General features: G+C 43.4%; 1 protein-coding gene across 2 annotated transcripts in view; it reads left to right on the forward strand.

Annotated features, from left to right (window-relative positions):
- Nucleotides 1–916: 916 nt before the first annotated feature.
- The window catches only part of LOC132205991 (solute carrier family 22 member 4-like), a 54,213-nt gene continuing 38,679 nt past the window's right edge, over nucleotides 917–16,450 (forward strand). The window contains exons 1-3 of one of the 2 annotated variants that reach the window (XM_059650630.1): nucleotides 917–1,932; nucleotides 6,901–7,004; nucleotides 16,026–16,180. In XM_059650630.1, the coding sequence (XP_059506613.1) occupies nucleotides 1,543–1,932; nucleotides 6,901–7,004; nucleotides 16,026–16,180 (649 nt within the window). In that variant the 5' untranslated portion in view covers nucleotides 917–1,542. The remainder of the gene's footprint in view (nucleotides 1,933–6,900; nucleotides 7,005–16,025; nucleotides 16,181–16,450) is intronic. The other variant, XM_059650629.1, reaches the window with a different exon arrangement.

A 16,450-nucleotide genomic window follows, 5' to 3' on the forward strand; every position in this document is an offset into this window, starting at 1 on the left:
CCTTGTCCACTCTACACTCCCCTCCAACCCCACCACACCAGGCACTTTCCCCTGCAACTGCAGGAAGTGCTACATTTGCCCCCACACCTCCTCCCTCACCCCCATCCCAGGCCCCAAGATGACTTTCCATATGAAGCAGATGTTCACCTGCACATCTGCCAATGTGGTATATTGTATCCATTGTACCTGGTGTGGCTGCCTCTACATTGGGGAAACCAAGCGGAGGCTGGGGGACCGCATTGCAGAACACCTACGATCGGTTCGCAACACACAACTGCACCTCCCAGTCGAGAGCCATTTTAACTCCCCCTCCCATTCCTTAGATGACATGTCCATCATGGGCCTCCTGCAGTGCCACAATGATGCCACCCGAAGGTTGCAGGAACAGCAGCTCATATTCCGCTTGGGAACCCTGCAGCCCAATGGTATCAATGTGGATTTCACAAGCTTCAAAATCTCCCCTACCCCCGACTGCATCCCAAAACCAGCCCAGCTCATCCCAGCCTCCCCAACCTGTTCTTCCTCTCACCTATCCCCTCCTCCCACCTCAATTCCCTACCTCCTAACCTCATCCTGCCCCCTTGACCTGTCCGTCCTCCCCGGACTGACCTATTCCCTCCCCACCTCCCCACCTCTATATGCTCCATCCCCGACCTTTAACTTGTCTGTCTCCTCTCCACCTATCTTCTCCTCTATCCACCTTCGATCTGCCTCCCCATCTCTCCCTATTTATTTCAGAACCCTCTCCCCAACCCCCTTTTCTGATAAAGGGTCTCGGTCCGAAACGTCAGCTTTTGTGCTCCTAAGATGCTGCTTGGCCTGCTGTGTTCATCCAGCTTCACACTTTGTTATCTCAGATTCTCCAGCATCTGCAGTTCCCATTATCTCTGGTTTTCCTCCTGGGTTGCTCACAGCAATTTATGTGCCTGGCTCAACTGGAAGATCATCAAACAAGTTAAATTTAGGAAGAGCCTCAGTTTAACCACAGCCAATAATTCACATTCTCTGTGCTGCGATGTTATGCACAATGAGACTTAGTGCATTTTGGCAGCTGACTATGTGCCAAATGTTCTCCCAAATGCTTTCTTTCAAAATGACCTGAATTCCAAAAAAAGAATTCAAGTAACTGTACGGTTGGGCTGATTAGCTGCGTCGATGTTCCACAGAGCCTTCCTTAATACGTTCATTGAATTACTTTTTATCGCTTATTCATCGTCAGCCTGTAAACAGGATGGCCCAGTCTTGGTAATGGCACCTTCATGGTGTTACAGAAAGACAAAAAGTTTCTCCTTCCAAACAAACAGTAAGAAAAGCTCTTCAGTGCTGACAAACATTTTGATTACTGAAAGAACCCCTTTATAATCGAGGCACAAGTGGATTTAGGAGGAGCTGTCTGTGCTTGATGGAAGTTTGATTAATATTTATAAGGCAACTCTTGCAGCTCAAATGTTAGTTTGAAATTTCTCAAGATTTTGCCCTCCAACGGCCAGATTGCGGCAGTTTTACATAAGAATCGCTGCCAGTTCTCCCGCTGTCACTAACATGCGGGATTACGATGAAATCACCGCTTTTCTCGGAGAATGGGGACCCTTCCAGAAAATTATCTTCTTCCTCTTGAGCCTCAGCATCTTTCCCAATGGTTTCTGCGGAATGTCTATAGTTTTTGTCGGGGGTATTCCTGAACATCGCTGCTTCGTTCCCGGGAATCTCAACCTCAGTGAAGCGTGGATGAACCGGACTATCCCTCTGGAACAAGCCAAGGGGAAACTCCAGTACAGCAAATGTAGACGGTACCGGTTGGATGTGATCAGGAATCTTTCGGAGATATTTCCTGACCCAGATTCCGTCAATATTTCTGAGGTGGAACAGGAGCCCTGTTTGGATGGATGGGTGTACAGTAAGGATCAGTACATGTCCACCATCGTCAGCGAGGTAAGCGGCTGAAGGACGCATTGGGCTCACAGCGAGCACAGTTCATGAGGGAGAATAATTTTTTTTAAATATACTTAAAATAGAAAAACTTTACAAAATAAAAGCAGACATAACCTGCATCTCTTTATCTTATATCTTGTCTCGGACCAGATAAACCTTAATATTTCAATTTGGAACCTTCATATTTCGCAACATTGGAAGTTAATCATTAAATCCTTTTTTTCTCTCTCTCTAAAATCAGTTTGGCTCCCGAGTTTGTCTCAATTAAATTTTCATTTCCTAATCTCTATTGCTTTAACTCAGTCATACATTCTGCAGGGTCACATTTACCTCACATGAAGAAAGGAAAGTTTGATAAATGTTTCCGTTTCCTAGGGCGTACGGTTAATGGCGAGAAATGAAGAAAAATACAGCGAGAGAGTAGCAATGTCAGAATCTGGCTGAAAAAGAAACTTCTGATATTCCCCTTAATATTTAAACCGGAAGTTCTGAACTTCAGCAACAAACGGAGACTACCTTATTTCCAAGATAATAAAATGTGAGGCTGGATGAACACAGCAGGCCAAGCAGCATCTCAGGAGCACAAAAGCTGACGTTTCGGACCTAGACCCTTCATCAGTGCCTAATTACCTGGTGGCGGCAGTTTGCTGCTTGTCTTTCCAACCTTTGGCTTCATCACATTGTCCCTGCAAGCTCAGCGGACCCTATTCTTCTCCAGACTTTGTCCAAGCAAGAGGACATCAGCAAACTACCAGCATCTCTACATCATTATGCCAGACCAACTGGCCTACCATTTCAACCCTTCAGAAACCCACTTTGGAACTTGGAGGCACCAATGACTTGCATGGTTCTCTCAGGTTACACAGCCTGCAGGGACACACACTTTTCATATATCTACGCAGATACATTTTGTAGTGTTTGCTCACTTTGCACTCACTTGGAGATGCCAATTTTGGCTTGCATTGCTTTTTTGTGCGTACAGGGAGAGGTGGAAGCTTGTTTTGGTTCAGAGCACTGAATATCTAAGGAAACAGACATGTTGCTGTAAAGCACTTGCTACATAAGAGCCACACTTGAAGCATGTACCAGAGAAATTTTGCAACACATTACATATGCTTCAACCAAATGGACATGTCTGAAACTGAAACAAGGCTAGTCCTTTGTGGGATAAAGTGAGACTACAGTCAGGAAGGAGGTAGTGTTAAAGTCAATCAAGGAACTTGCTCAATGCCAATCCAGAGTGTTAGCCACAGTCAGTCCCACAGACCAAGAGAAGCTCATCTGGAAATGGGAGGAGGTCAGTTGGGCTGCTAGGAAGATATTGATTCTGTGCAAAATACCATAACCTACCTTCCATTCAGCTACTTATTAAGAAATTTCACAGACAATCAAAAAATGAAATAATTAATTGGACTATATTGCATGGAGCAACTAAAATTAGACCATGCAAACAAGTAAATTAAGCCTAACAACCCAACTGAATTATTATCCATTTAGTGGTGGAACTTAGCTGTGATTCCAACCAGCAGCATTTGTGTCTGGACGTGTTCACATTTCAATCCAAGGGTCTAGGCCCGAAACGTCAGCTTTCCTGCTTCTCTGATGCTGCTTGGCCTACTATGTTCATCCAGCTCTACACCTAGTTTTCCAGAGTTCTGCTTTTGAAGAATCCTGAAGTTGAATTCTGTCTTGTGAAGTTTGAGATGTGACATTATTGATAATCATTTAGGTCTGTTTACACCTCTGGAGTCATCAACTTTGCAGTTTGTCTTCCAATCAGAAATAGCTTCTCTGTACCTTGTTACATTTGTTGTTAGCTATCTGTTTGAAATGGGATGCCAGCTGCCCTTTCTTGGCCATTTGCTCAGTTACAATGTTGCAATGTAACTTTCCCAGACCACTTTTATAAAATGTTCAGTTTTCTTTGTCTTTCAGTAGGATTTAATGTGCATCAATGACCGGAAAAGGCCATTTGTTATGTCTGCATTTCTCACGTGAGTGCCAGTTCTTCTTTTTGTTGCAGGCAGGCAAGTTTTTTTTTCCCTATTGAGCTCTGTCAGAACAGTTGTAGCCCAATGTTTACTCTTCACACCTGACAGTGTACATTGTAAAGAGCTGTTGTGGCTTGCAGTCTCTGAAGTGCTCGAGAGATGGAATTTATATTTTATATTTTAAAAATGTACTTTATTCATAAAAATATCTTCACATACATACATTGCCAATAGGGCAATTTGATTCTGCACAATCTTTACATCTGGAAAACAAACAAAACAAAAGCATTTCTTACTTGTACAAGACGATATTTATATACATTTGAGAGAGTGGGAGGGTCCAACAACTGAATAGATCCCCATTGTACTTTGACAGAAAGACCGTAGATGGTGGAAATTCCCTACAGTGCCTTCGCAGTATCTGCCCCAAGCTTTAGTGTATTCCTCAAAACATGTCCTTTAACGACTCTAAATATCTTGAAGCGCTTGAATAGTAACCTGTGAAAGATGATTCCTATTCATCATATATAGACAAATGTGGCAACAACATCCACAAACAATGAAATGACCAAATGGATAATCTCTCTCAGTAATATTGGTTGAGAAATAAATGTTGACCGGAAAGCTATCCTGCTTATGTTTAAGTAGTGCTGTAGAGTTTTTCCATCTACCTAAGAGTGATGTGGAGTGCCGACATTAGACTGAGGTGGACAAAGTCAGAAGTCACATGACCCCAGGTTATAGTCCAATGGGTTTATTTGAAATCGTAAGCTTTCCAAGCATCGCCCCTTCACCAGATAAAGGCAGCGTGCAGCACACAGAAAACAGAATTTATGGGCAGAGAGATCAAAAGACCGTACAAATGGTTTGAGTGGAGTCTCAAATAATAAGTCCCTGCAGGTGATCCAAAGTGTTAGACAGTGTGAGTAAAGTGTCAACAGCTGAAGGATGACCTATAATCCACTTAAATGAGGTGGAGAGATAATTACCGAAATATTAAAAATAAGGTGGTGATGGAGACAACCCAAATGATGAGAATAACATGGTAGGGAAAAGCATAGCACAAATCTAGCCAAAGTGATAAGTAATCCAAAACTGTACAAACAAATTAAGGTAGAGATATCATAATTTATCCAGGTGATGGTGTCAAAACAGGGCCATAAGGAAGATTTTACAGATACTGAACAGTGTGGTGGGGCCACAAATAATGCAGCATGAACCCAAAATCATGGTTGAGGCCATTTTCGTGGGTACGGAGTTTGACCATCAGTTACTGCTCAGTGATTCTGTGTTGTTGTGTATCTCAAAGGCCATCTTGGAGGACACTTACCTGAAGTTCGGAAACTAAATGCCCTTGACTGCTGACGTACTCTCCAACTGTAAGGAAACATTCCTGCCTGACAATTGTCGCACAGTGTCCAATTATCTGTTGTTGTAGCATCTGCATGGTCTCACCAATGTACCATGCCTCAGGCATCCTTGCCTGCAGTGTATGACGTAGGCAACATTGGCTGAGTCACATGAGTATCTACTGTCTACGTGGTGGGTGATGTTCCCACGTGTGATGGCGGTGTCCATGTCAATGACCCGACATGTTTTGCAGAGGTTGCCGTAGCAGGATTGTATAGTGTTGTGGTCAATGTTCTCCTGGGTAATTTGCTGTGAATGATTGTCCATTTAACATTTGCCAGTTGTTTGAAGGTGAGAATGGAGGCATAGGGATGATCTAGACAGGATGTTTGTCATCATCAATGACATGTTGAAGGCTGTAAAGAACATGGTGTAGTCTCTCCACTCCAGGGAAGTACTGGGTGATGAAGGGTACTCTATTGGTCATATCCTGTGTCTGTCTTCTGAGGAGGTCATTTCGTTTTTTTGCTGTGGCATTTCGGAACTGGTGATCGATGAGTTGAGCATCATACGCATGCAGCAATTGCCAGACAGGAATGTTCCCTCCCAGTCAGAGAACACTTCAGCGTTAAGGACATTCAATTTCCAATCTACAGCTAAGTATCCTCCAAGCTGGTCTTTGAGATACACAACAATGCAGAATCACTGAGCAGAAACTGAGAGCCAAGCTCTTTACCGAAAAAGATGGCCCCAAGCGTTATCTTGAGTTCATGTCGCGCTATACGTGACCTCATCACATTGCTCTGTATCTGTAAAATCTTCCTTATAGCCCTTATTGTCTTCCTTATTGTCACCATCACCTGGATAAATTGCTATGATCTCTTTTTTAATTTGTTTGTACAGTTTTGGGTTACTTATTACTTCAGTTGGACCGTCATCATGTAGGTCTTGTACCTATTATGCTGTTCCGGTCATATAGTTTGTCTCTAGCACCAACTTACTTTTCATTTTTTGTGATTAACTCTCTGCCTCATTTAATCAGATTATTGGTAATCCTTTCACCAGTTATTCAGCTGCTGACACTTTACTCACACAATCTAATGCTTTGGATCACCTGCAAGGATTTATTATTCGACACTCCACTCACACCATTTGTATAATCTTTTGATCTATCTGCCCTTGATCTTTCTGCCCATAAATTCTGTGTTCTGTGTGCTTTTGTCTCACTTCACCTGGTGAAGGAGCTCCAGTCGGATAGCTTGTGATTTCAAATAAACCTATTGGACTATAACCTGGTTTCATGTGACACCTGACTTCATCAACTCGAGGGCAACTGGGATCACATTTCAATATGCCATCCAGAAAACTGGACTACCTCAGTGCTGAATTAAAATGTTAGCCGAGATGGATCATGCACTCAAGGCTCTGGAGAAGGTTTCAAACCACAGGTTTAAAGTGTAGGTACTTCCACTTAACCCAAGCTAATGGTGCAGCCAGCTTGCTGAATCAAATAAGTTGTTCAGGTTTACTACATCCTACCATCCTTAGATTCAATGCAATTAAATAATTTCTCTGTAACTTTCCCCAAATCACATTTATAACATTTTCTGTTTGCTTTGTGTTTCAGTGGGATTTAGTGTGTGATGATGACTGGAAAGGACCATTTGTTATGTCTGTATTTTTCATGGGCGTGCTGGTTGGGTCTTTGTGTTGCGGACAGTTATCAGACAGGTAAATTATTTTTCTATTGAACTCTGCCAGTTTTGAGCTTAATACTTATTTTCCACATCTGACAAAAATGGTATAAGTGGGTAAGAGCATTGTTTAAATCCGAACTGAATGCATAATTCAACAATTGTGTTGTGTTCACAACATCCACTCCCTTAAACAATCTTTCCACATCTAACCTATCAAGTCGCCTAAGAATCTTATATGTCTTGTTAAGGTCACCCAACATTCTATATTCCAATGTGTACAGGCCCAATCTACTCAACCTCTCCCCGTAAAATAACAGCTCCATATCTGGTATCAGCCAGTATTGAAATTCTAATGAATAGGTTCCTGGGTTAAAGATGTGGTAAAATAAAGTCACTTTGATTGTAGGAATGCAAATGCAGTGCAATTACACTTCCTCAATCCTCATAGTCGCGTTGGAAAATACTTTGCGCATAAGAATAAATTGTGGGCAAATATTACTTTGATCTATTACATATCAGTCAGCCTACCATGATGATAGGATAATTATTAGAAAGAATTCTAAAGCACAGTATAAGTTGTCAGTTAAAAAAAGACACAAGTTAATCAAGGACTCGACACATTTTTTTAAGGGAAGCTTGTTTCTGACAAATTTAACATTCCCAAGGCAGTAAGAATGGGGCAGTTGGGGGTGGTGGTTGGTGGGGGATAAAGTTTGATGTAGTCTTCATAGAATTTAGTGAGACTTTTGACAAACTTCCAATTGTCAGCTTGGTCAGAAAACAGCAGTCAATGGATTCAGGGGAAAATCTCTCCACTAGTTGTAGTTAGACTTGAAATGACTCCGGACAGCTGAGGTTTTTTGAGGTTAACCCCCTCGGTCATAGGACATTTCTGCAGGAGTTCCTTATGATAGTGGCCAAGGCACTGCCAACTTTAGTTGCTTCATTAAAAGACAAAAGAACTGTGGAAGCTGTAAATCAGGAACAAAAACAATGTTGCTGGAAAAGCTCAGCAGGTCTGGCAGCATCTGTGAAGGAAAAAACTGAGTCTGGGGTTTGGGTTTGGGTCTGAGATTTTGGATCTGGTGATCCTTCCTCAGGAGGGTCTGAGGAAGGGCCGCTGGACTCAAAGTGTTAACTGTGTTTTTGCCTTCACAGATGCTGCCAGATCTGTTGAGCTTTTCAAGCACCCTTGCTTTTGTTAGTTGCTTCATTATTGACCTTCCCTCTATCATAAGATCAGAAATCGGCATGTTCACTGATGACCACACAATGTTCAGCGCTATTCCTATCTCCTATGATATTGAAGCAATCATGTCTATATGCAGCAAGATCGGACAAGATTTAGGCTTGGGCTGACAAGTGAAAAGTAACAATTGTGCCATTCACATGTCAGACAATAACCATCTCCAATAACAGAGAACAATTACCTCTAAGCATTGATATCTTTGCTAAATCCCAGATTACTAACAAGCTAGGTGTTATCATTGACCATAAGACTAAACTTGACGTAATAAATAAATTTTAAAATAATGTGGCTACAGTGACATATGAAAAGCATTACTGTCATTAGAGAATGAATTAAAAAAAAGTCAGAGACCTGGAATTCTGTGGTATGTAACCTATCTCTGGTTTTCTCTAAATCCTGAATCATCAAGTCAACAAGTAAATTCAATGACAAACTGGAGGCCAGCAATAAGCACCACGGCAGGCAGCATCTGGAGGAAAGGAGCAGTCAGTGTTTTGGGTATTACTCTTCTTTAGGACTGGATGTGGGGGTAGTGGGAGCTATGGATAAAGAGGGGTGGGGAGAGGGGTGGTAGCAAAATGATGGTGGAAGGTGGGCACTGATGGCAGGTACAACCTGGTTGGTCGATGGGAGGTTTAAATCTGGTTGGTGGTTGGAAGGGAGGCTCAGAAGGTGGAATGGAAGGGAGGGCATGGGTTGGAAGGGCAGCCGGGTGATGGGTGGGAAAGTCATTTGAAATTGGGGAACTCAGTGTTGAGCCTCTGGGCTGTAGGGTGCCCAGGCGGAAGATAAGGTGTTGTTCTTCAAATCTGCGTTCTGAGTCGCTGCGACACTGGAGGAGGCTGAGGACAGACACGGTGGAGGGGGAGTGGGGCAGGGAATTGAATTGGGCAGTGACCGGGAAGTTTGGTTGGCCATTACAGGCCCGGTGAAGGTGCTCAGCAAAACGGTTGCCTAGTCTACCTTTAGTCACACCGACATAGAGAAGGCCACATTGGGAGCATCAGAGGCTATAGACTTGGTTGGAGAAGATGCCGGTGAAACTCTGTCTCACCTGGAAGGACTGTTTTGGGCCCTGGATGGAGGTGAGGGAAGTGGTTTGTGGGTAGGTGTTGCATCTTTTACAGTTACAGGAGAAGGTACCAGGCAGGTTGGAGTGGTTGGTGGGGAGTATGGCACAAACTAAGGAGTGGCAAAGGGAATGGTCCTTGCGGAAGGCAGAGAGGGGTGGGGAGTGGAAAATGTTCCGAGTGATGGGGTCTGATTGGAGTTAGCAGAAGTGTTTGAGGATGATATGTTACATGTGGAGGCTGATAGGGTGGGAAGTGAGGACATTGGAGGCACCGTCTTTATTATGCTTGGGAGGGAAGGTTAAAAGCTGTGGAGCAGGGAATGGAGGAGGCACAGTGGAGGGCTGTCTGGATGACAGAGGTGGGGAAAGAACATTGTTTGAAAAAAGTAGACGTCTGGGATGCTTGAGTTTGGAATGTCTCCTCACCAGTGCCGATGCGATGGAGATGGAGGAATTGGGAAAACGGGATGGAGCGTTTGCAGGATACAGTGTGGGAGGAAGTGTCATCTAGGTAGCTATGGGCGTCTGTGGGTTTATAGTAAATGCCAGTCCGTAAACTGTTGCAAGAAATGGAACTGGAGAAGTCAGGAAAGGGGAGGGAGGTATCTGACAGAGACCAAGTGAATTAGAGAGTTGGGTGGAAGTTGTTAGTGGCCATATCCCAAAGATTATGTCACCTAGAAAGACAGGCAGAACACCATAGGAACACTAATTCCAAAGCACACATAATCCTGAACCATATTACCAATCCTTCACTGTCACAGCATTAAAAACCTATAACTCCTCCTGCCAGTATCTTGAGAGAAGATGGATTGCAGTAGTACAATAAGGTGGCTCACCCACAGCTTCTGAAGAATGATTAGCGATAAGCAACATGCGGACGTATGAGCTTAAAAATAATGAGAAGGATTAGCTATTTGGCTCCTTGAGTCTGATCCACCAGTGAATAACATAATGGTTGAGCTGATAACTCCATAATCCCGTTGACCATTGCTAACACATTATACTTAGCATATCAAGAATCTATCTACCCCTACCTTAAAAAACATTCAAACATTCTGCTTTCACCACCTTTCAGAAAGGCAGTTCCAAAACCACATGGCACCCACAGTGAGAAAAAAAATCTCCTTGTTTTTGTCATTAATTCTGTGACCCCTTATTTTTAAGCAGTGACCCCTAATCCTAGATTCACCCACAAAGAGAAGCATCCTTTCCCCATCCATCCTGGCCAGGGCTTCAACATTTTAGATGCGGGACTCAAGATTTCTCTTACATTTCTAAATACTCGTGGAGTGAAATCTAACCTGTGGAGTCCATACCCCATAATCAAGACGTGATCCCACAAATACGCTTGACAACTGAGCATAACCTCCCTACTTTTATAATCAACTTCACTTACAGCAAACAATGACATTCTGTTAGCTTTCCTATTAATTGCTGCACTTAAATGGTAACCTTTTGTGTTATAGACACTAAAACACCCAAATTACTCTTTAGCCCTAAATCTCTGCAATCTCTCACCATTTATATACTTCTTTGTTATTCTTCCTGTCAAAAGATGAATATTTTCACTTATTTCCCCACATTATACTACATTTGTCAGATCTTTTGCCACTTACTTGATCTGCCCATGCCACTTTTATATCATTCTTATCTCCTGCTCACAATTTACTTCCCTCCCTATCTTTTATTATCAGCAGATTTAGCTACCATGTCCGTCTCATTGCCTTTGCACTGATGCACACAGCTCATGAATCATTTTTTAGCAATTGTGCAGCGGGACGTACCAACAGAGTTAGAGACAGGGTAAAGCCATTGAGGGGTTCGAAAACAAGATTAAAGTTGAGGCAGAGCTTAAACGGGAACCAGTATATGTTAGTGGCAAAAGGGTGATGGCATAATAGATTTTGGTAGGAGTTAGACAATGAGGTGTCATTTTAAATGATCATAGATTTAGTATCATCGAATGTGGGAGGCTAGACCCATGTTCTTTGAAATCATCAAGACTTAATGTACAAAGATATTAAGCATGCATTCATCAGTAGATTAAGTAAGGCAAGGCAGAATTAGGAAATGTTATGAATCTGAAGTAGATGGTCTTAATAATCATGCGGAAACATGACTCATCCCATGAGCAAATATGAGACCATGGTCTCAGTTATTTGCAATGCAGAGGATGGAATTTAGTAACTAGAGAGCAGAGTTTGTAACAAGATCCAAGTTCATTGGTTTTGGTTTTTCCAATATTTAATTGGAAGAATCATTTGTTCATCCAGCTCTGAAAGTTAGATGAGCTGTTCAATGATGTAGAAATCATGGATAGAAGAGACAGACCTATGAAAACTGACACTGTGCTGTGTTGTTGAAGGGCAGCATGTAGTGGAGACACAGGAAGGGCCATGGCTAGTTCATTGGGGTTCATCGGGATAAGCATGCAGGAGCACGAAGGTAATTTACTCTCTGTCTAAGATGAGACAAATATGTGCAACCCCACCCAGCTGCATGGTCATGGAAAAGCATTGGAGGAAGATCATATGATCAGCCTTATCAAATGCTACAGTCAGGTGTTGAAAGAAGAGAAGGGACAGTTCATCTTTGTCTCTGTAACACAGAATACATGTATAACTCTGCTAAGAGCTTTTTCAATACAATCCCAGGGGACCAACCTGATTGGAGCAATTAAAAGAGAGAAGCCTGGGAAAGAAGGACACAAGCTTCAGAAATGATACCACTTGACTTTGAACAGAATTGCATTTGCTTCAGTGCCTCTGTCACTGATATTGTAAAAATTCACATAGAAAATGCAAGTCCTTCATTATTAAAGCAATGGGAGACACACTGGAATTGAAGAATGATGTGCTGGTTATATTATTGAACTAGGACACCAGAGACTTTGTCTGATAATTAATTAGATCATGAACTCAAACCCTGGCACAAGGAATTAATAGCTTTTAAAATAAGTGGAAATAAACAGCTAATATTAGTGAAACCTTGATTGTAATTAAAATCTAACAAGTTCAGTGAGGCCTTTTAGGGAAGGAAATGGCTATAATTGATAGGTCTAGCTTTTACATACATTTCCAGTCTCATACCAATATCATTGTCTCAATTTTCTTTTGAAGTGTCCTAATAAACCAATTAGTTGTATCAAGTTGTTACTTGGGATATCTACAGGTAGGTAACAACTTCTTGTCTGGCTAATGGCCGTGTTCCAAGTATACAATTTTTCAAAATGCCTCTTGAGCTCAATTGTTATGCATGGTGGCCAAATTGGGTGTAGAAAATAAGAGCAAGGAGATTCTGTTCAGCTTGGAAAAGATGCCAGGCGGACCTCAGCTGGAACATTATCATGGGTGCTACACAAAGAAAAAGAGTGGAGAGAGTGCAAAAGTGGCTCATGAGAATGCTTCCAGAGATAAGAAACTTCAGTAATGAAGACAGATTGGGAAATGACAACTTTTTTTCTCAGACAGGAGACAGCTAAGCACAGATTTGATAACTGGACAGAGTAGATGAGGAGGAACTGTTCCCACTCGAAAAGTTGGGAATGAGTCAGCACAGGTTCAAAGCAATACACCAAAATAGCAAATGTGATGTCACTCAGCGAATAGCTAGGGCCTGGAATGCATTGCCTACAAGTCTGTCATTTTATGTGCATGGAAAGAATATAAAAGAAGTAGTAGGCTAGAGAGGGATGCAGGATGCTATCCAAGTAAATATTTTCCAGAGCTTACTATGGTCATCTTTATAAGGGGCTTGTGGGGGTGGGGCGGGGTGGGGGGGTGTTGCATAAAATTTAAAAGTAAAACTTGAAACCTTTTCCTTCAGAAAACCAGCCACAATTATACCTCCCCGCCCTCACTAAAAAGCTAGCCTTAGTTCTGCTCTTTGCCCCGTAGGTATGCAAAACCTCTCCAATTATGTTAGAATGTACCCTACATGTGGTCTATTTCAGGGAAACAGATTTGGGAACTCCTGACTCCACGTCCCAACTTATTTCCTCTATGACTGATAGCCGTTTTTTTTGTGAGCAACAGGTCATTTCGAAAGTCCAAATATAAGACTGAGATCTGTTATGTCTAGGTCATAAATTTTTACTGCTTGTGACAAATCCTTGCCAAGGTTGTAATAGGCATATGACAAAAAGATCATAGGTTATAGTATGTTGGAATATGTAGTATGCAGTTGTAGTATGGCGCACTGACGTCTACATCGCTGAGGCCAGACACCAGCTCTCTCACACCTCCTCCCACCGCCCCCTTCATCATGACCCCAACCCCGATCACCAAAACACCATCTCCCAGACCCTCCACAACCTCATCACTTCAGGTGACCTCCCACCCTCAGCCTCCAACCTCATCGTTCCCTAACCCCGCACCGCCCGTTTCTACCTCCTTCGCAAAATCCACAAACCTGGCTGCTCTGGTCAACCAATTGTCTCCGCCTGCTCCTGCCCCACTGAACTTATCTCCACCTATCTTAACTCCATTTTCTTTCCCTTGGTCCAGGAACTCCCTACCTACGTCCATGACACCACCCACGTGCTCCAACTCCTCCAAAACGGCTGATTCTCTGGTCCGCAACACCTCATCTTTACCATGGACATCCAGTCCCTGTACTCTTGCATTCCCTATGCAGATGGCCTAAGAGCCCTCCAGTTCTCTTGTCCCACAGGCCTGACCAGTCCCCCTCCACTGACACCCTCATCCACTTAGCTGAATTCGTCTTCACCCTTAACAACTTTTCCTTTAATTCCTCCCACTTCCTACAGACAAAGGGGGTGACCATGGGTAACCGCAAGGGCCCAAGCTATGCCTGCTTGTTTGTGGATTACGTGGAACAATCCCTCTTCCGAAACTACACTGGCCCCATCCCCCACCTCTTCCTCCGTTACATCAATAACTGTATCGGCGGCGCCTCGTACTCACATGAGGCACTCAAACAGTTCATCCACTTCACCAGCACCTTCCACCCCAAATTTAAGTTCACCTGGACTATCTCTGATACCTCTTTCTCCATCCTGGACCTCTCAGTTTCCATCTCTGGCAACCGATATCTTTTTCAAGACTACAAAATCCCACAGCTACCTAGAATACATTTTCTCACACCCACCTTCCTGCAAAAATGCCATCCCCTATTCCCAATTCCTTCGCCTCCACTGCATCTGCTCCTGAGATGAGCCATTCCACTCCCGGACATCTCAGATGTCCTCGTTTTTCAAGGACCGCAACTTCCCCTCCACAGTTGTTGAAAACACCACAACCGCGTCTCTCACATTTCCCGCAACTCATCCCTTACAGCCCCTCCCCGCAATAACAAGCAAAACAAAATCCCCCTCATCCTCATGTACCACCCCACCAACCTCCAGATCCAACATATCATCCTCCAGCACTTCTGCCATCTGCACTCTGATCCCACCACCAAAGATATTTTTCCCTCCCTACCCTTACTTGCATTCCAGAGGGACCACCCTCTCCGTGACTCCCTTGTCCTCTCCACATTCCCCACCAGCCCTACCACACCTGGCACTTTTCCCAGAAACCACAGGAAGTGCTACACCTGCCCCTACACCTCCTCCCTCACCCCCATCCCAGGCCCCATGAAAACATTCCACATCAAACAGATGTTCACCTGCACATCTGCTAATGTGGTATACTGTGTCCACTGTTCACGTTGTGGCCTCCTCGACATCGGGGAAACCAAGCGCAGGCTTGAAGACCGCTTTGCAGAACACCTACGCTCAGTTCGCAACAAACAATTCCCCCTCTTACTCCTTGGACGACATGTCTATCCTGGGCCTCCTCCAGTGCCACAATGATTTCACCCGAAGGTTACAGGAACAGCACCTCATATTTTGCTTGGGAAACCTACAGCCCAATGGTATCAACATGGACTTCACAAGCTTCAAAATCTCCCCAAGGCCAGCCCAGCCCGTCTCCGTTTCCCTAACCTGTCCGTCCTTTCTCCCGCCTACTCACTCCTCCCACCCCAACACCCATCCCCACCTACCAGGCTCATCCTGCCTCCTTGACCTGTCCATCCTCCCTAGACTGACCAACAACCACCGTAACTCCCCACCTACACACATCTAGACTGGCTCCATCCCCACCTCCTTGACCTGTCCATCGCCTCTCCACCTATCTGCTCCTTTATCCATTTTCCATCTGCCTCCCCCTCTCTCCCTATGTATTTCAGAATCCCCTTCCCATCCCCCATTTCTGAAGAAGGGTCTAAGCCGGAAATGTCAGCCTTCCTGCTCCTCTGATGTTGCTTGGCCTGCTCTGTTCATCCAGGTCTACACCTTGTTATCTCAGATTCTCCAGCATCTGCAGTTTCCACTATCTCTGATTGGTTTTTGATCCTATTTTTAGTGTAAATTTACATATAAGTAGAGAAGTTCATGTTTATTTGTATGGCTTCTATGTAATTGAGATAATTACAGATACCAATGCAGTGCATGTCTATATGTATAATGTGGAGCTGCCGGTGTTGCACGGGGTGGACAGTCAGAAGTCACATGACACTAGGTTTTAGGCCCACAGGTTTATTTGAAATCACAAGCTTTCCTAGTGCTGTTGTTTTTTCAGATGACAGGAGAAGCACTCTGAAAGCTTGTGACTTCAAATAAACCTGTTGGACTATAACCCAGCGTCATGTGACTTCTGTCTGTACACATGTAGAAATATTTCAGCATATGATTAACCAGATGACCTTTATTTGCTTCTGCTTTGCAGGTTTGGAAGAAAGATAGTTCTGTTTGGAACTATGGCTACACAGATTGGATTTAGCATAGTTCAACTGCTCTCTCCAAACTGGGAAATATTTTGCCTGCTGAATTTCTTTGTGGGCTTTGGACAGATTTCGAACTATGTGACTGCATTTGTTCTTGGTAAATACTTGCCCTCAGTACTTTTATTAGCCCTTTCCTCAGAATTTTTGTTGATTCTGCCACTCCTGTTATGGCACCCTCTTCCGGATATTGACCCAGAAGACTGGTAGAATATTCTGAAATTTGAATTCAATCTTAAGCAGCCAATTAAGGGCATCATTCTACCTCTGAGGGAACCTTGGTGGTGTTATAACACAGGGAAAGGAAAGGTAAAATGAATGAATCCTATCATCACTACATTCGCAACACAGTTAAATTAAAATATTCCAT

This window comes from Stegostoma tigrinum, chromosome 13 (assembly GCF_030684315.1).
Source record: "Stegostoma tigrinum isolate sSteTig4 chromosome 13, sSteTig4.hap1, whole genome shotgun sequence".
Classification (NCBI taxonomy): Eukaryota; Metazoa; Chordata; class Chondrichthyes; order Orectolobiformes; family Stegostomatidae; genus Stegostoma; species Stegostoma tigrinum.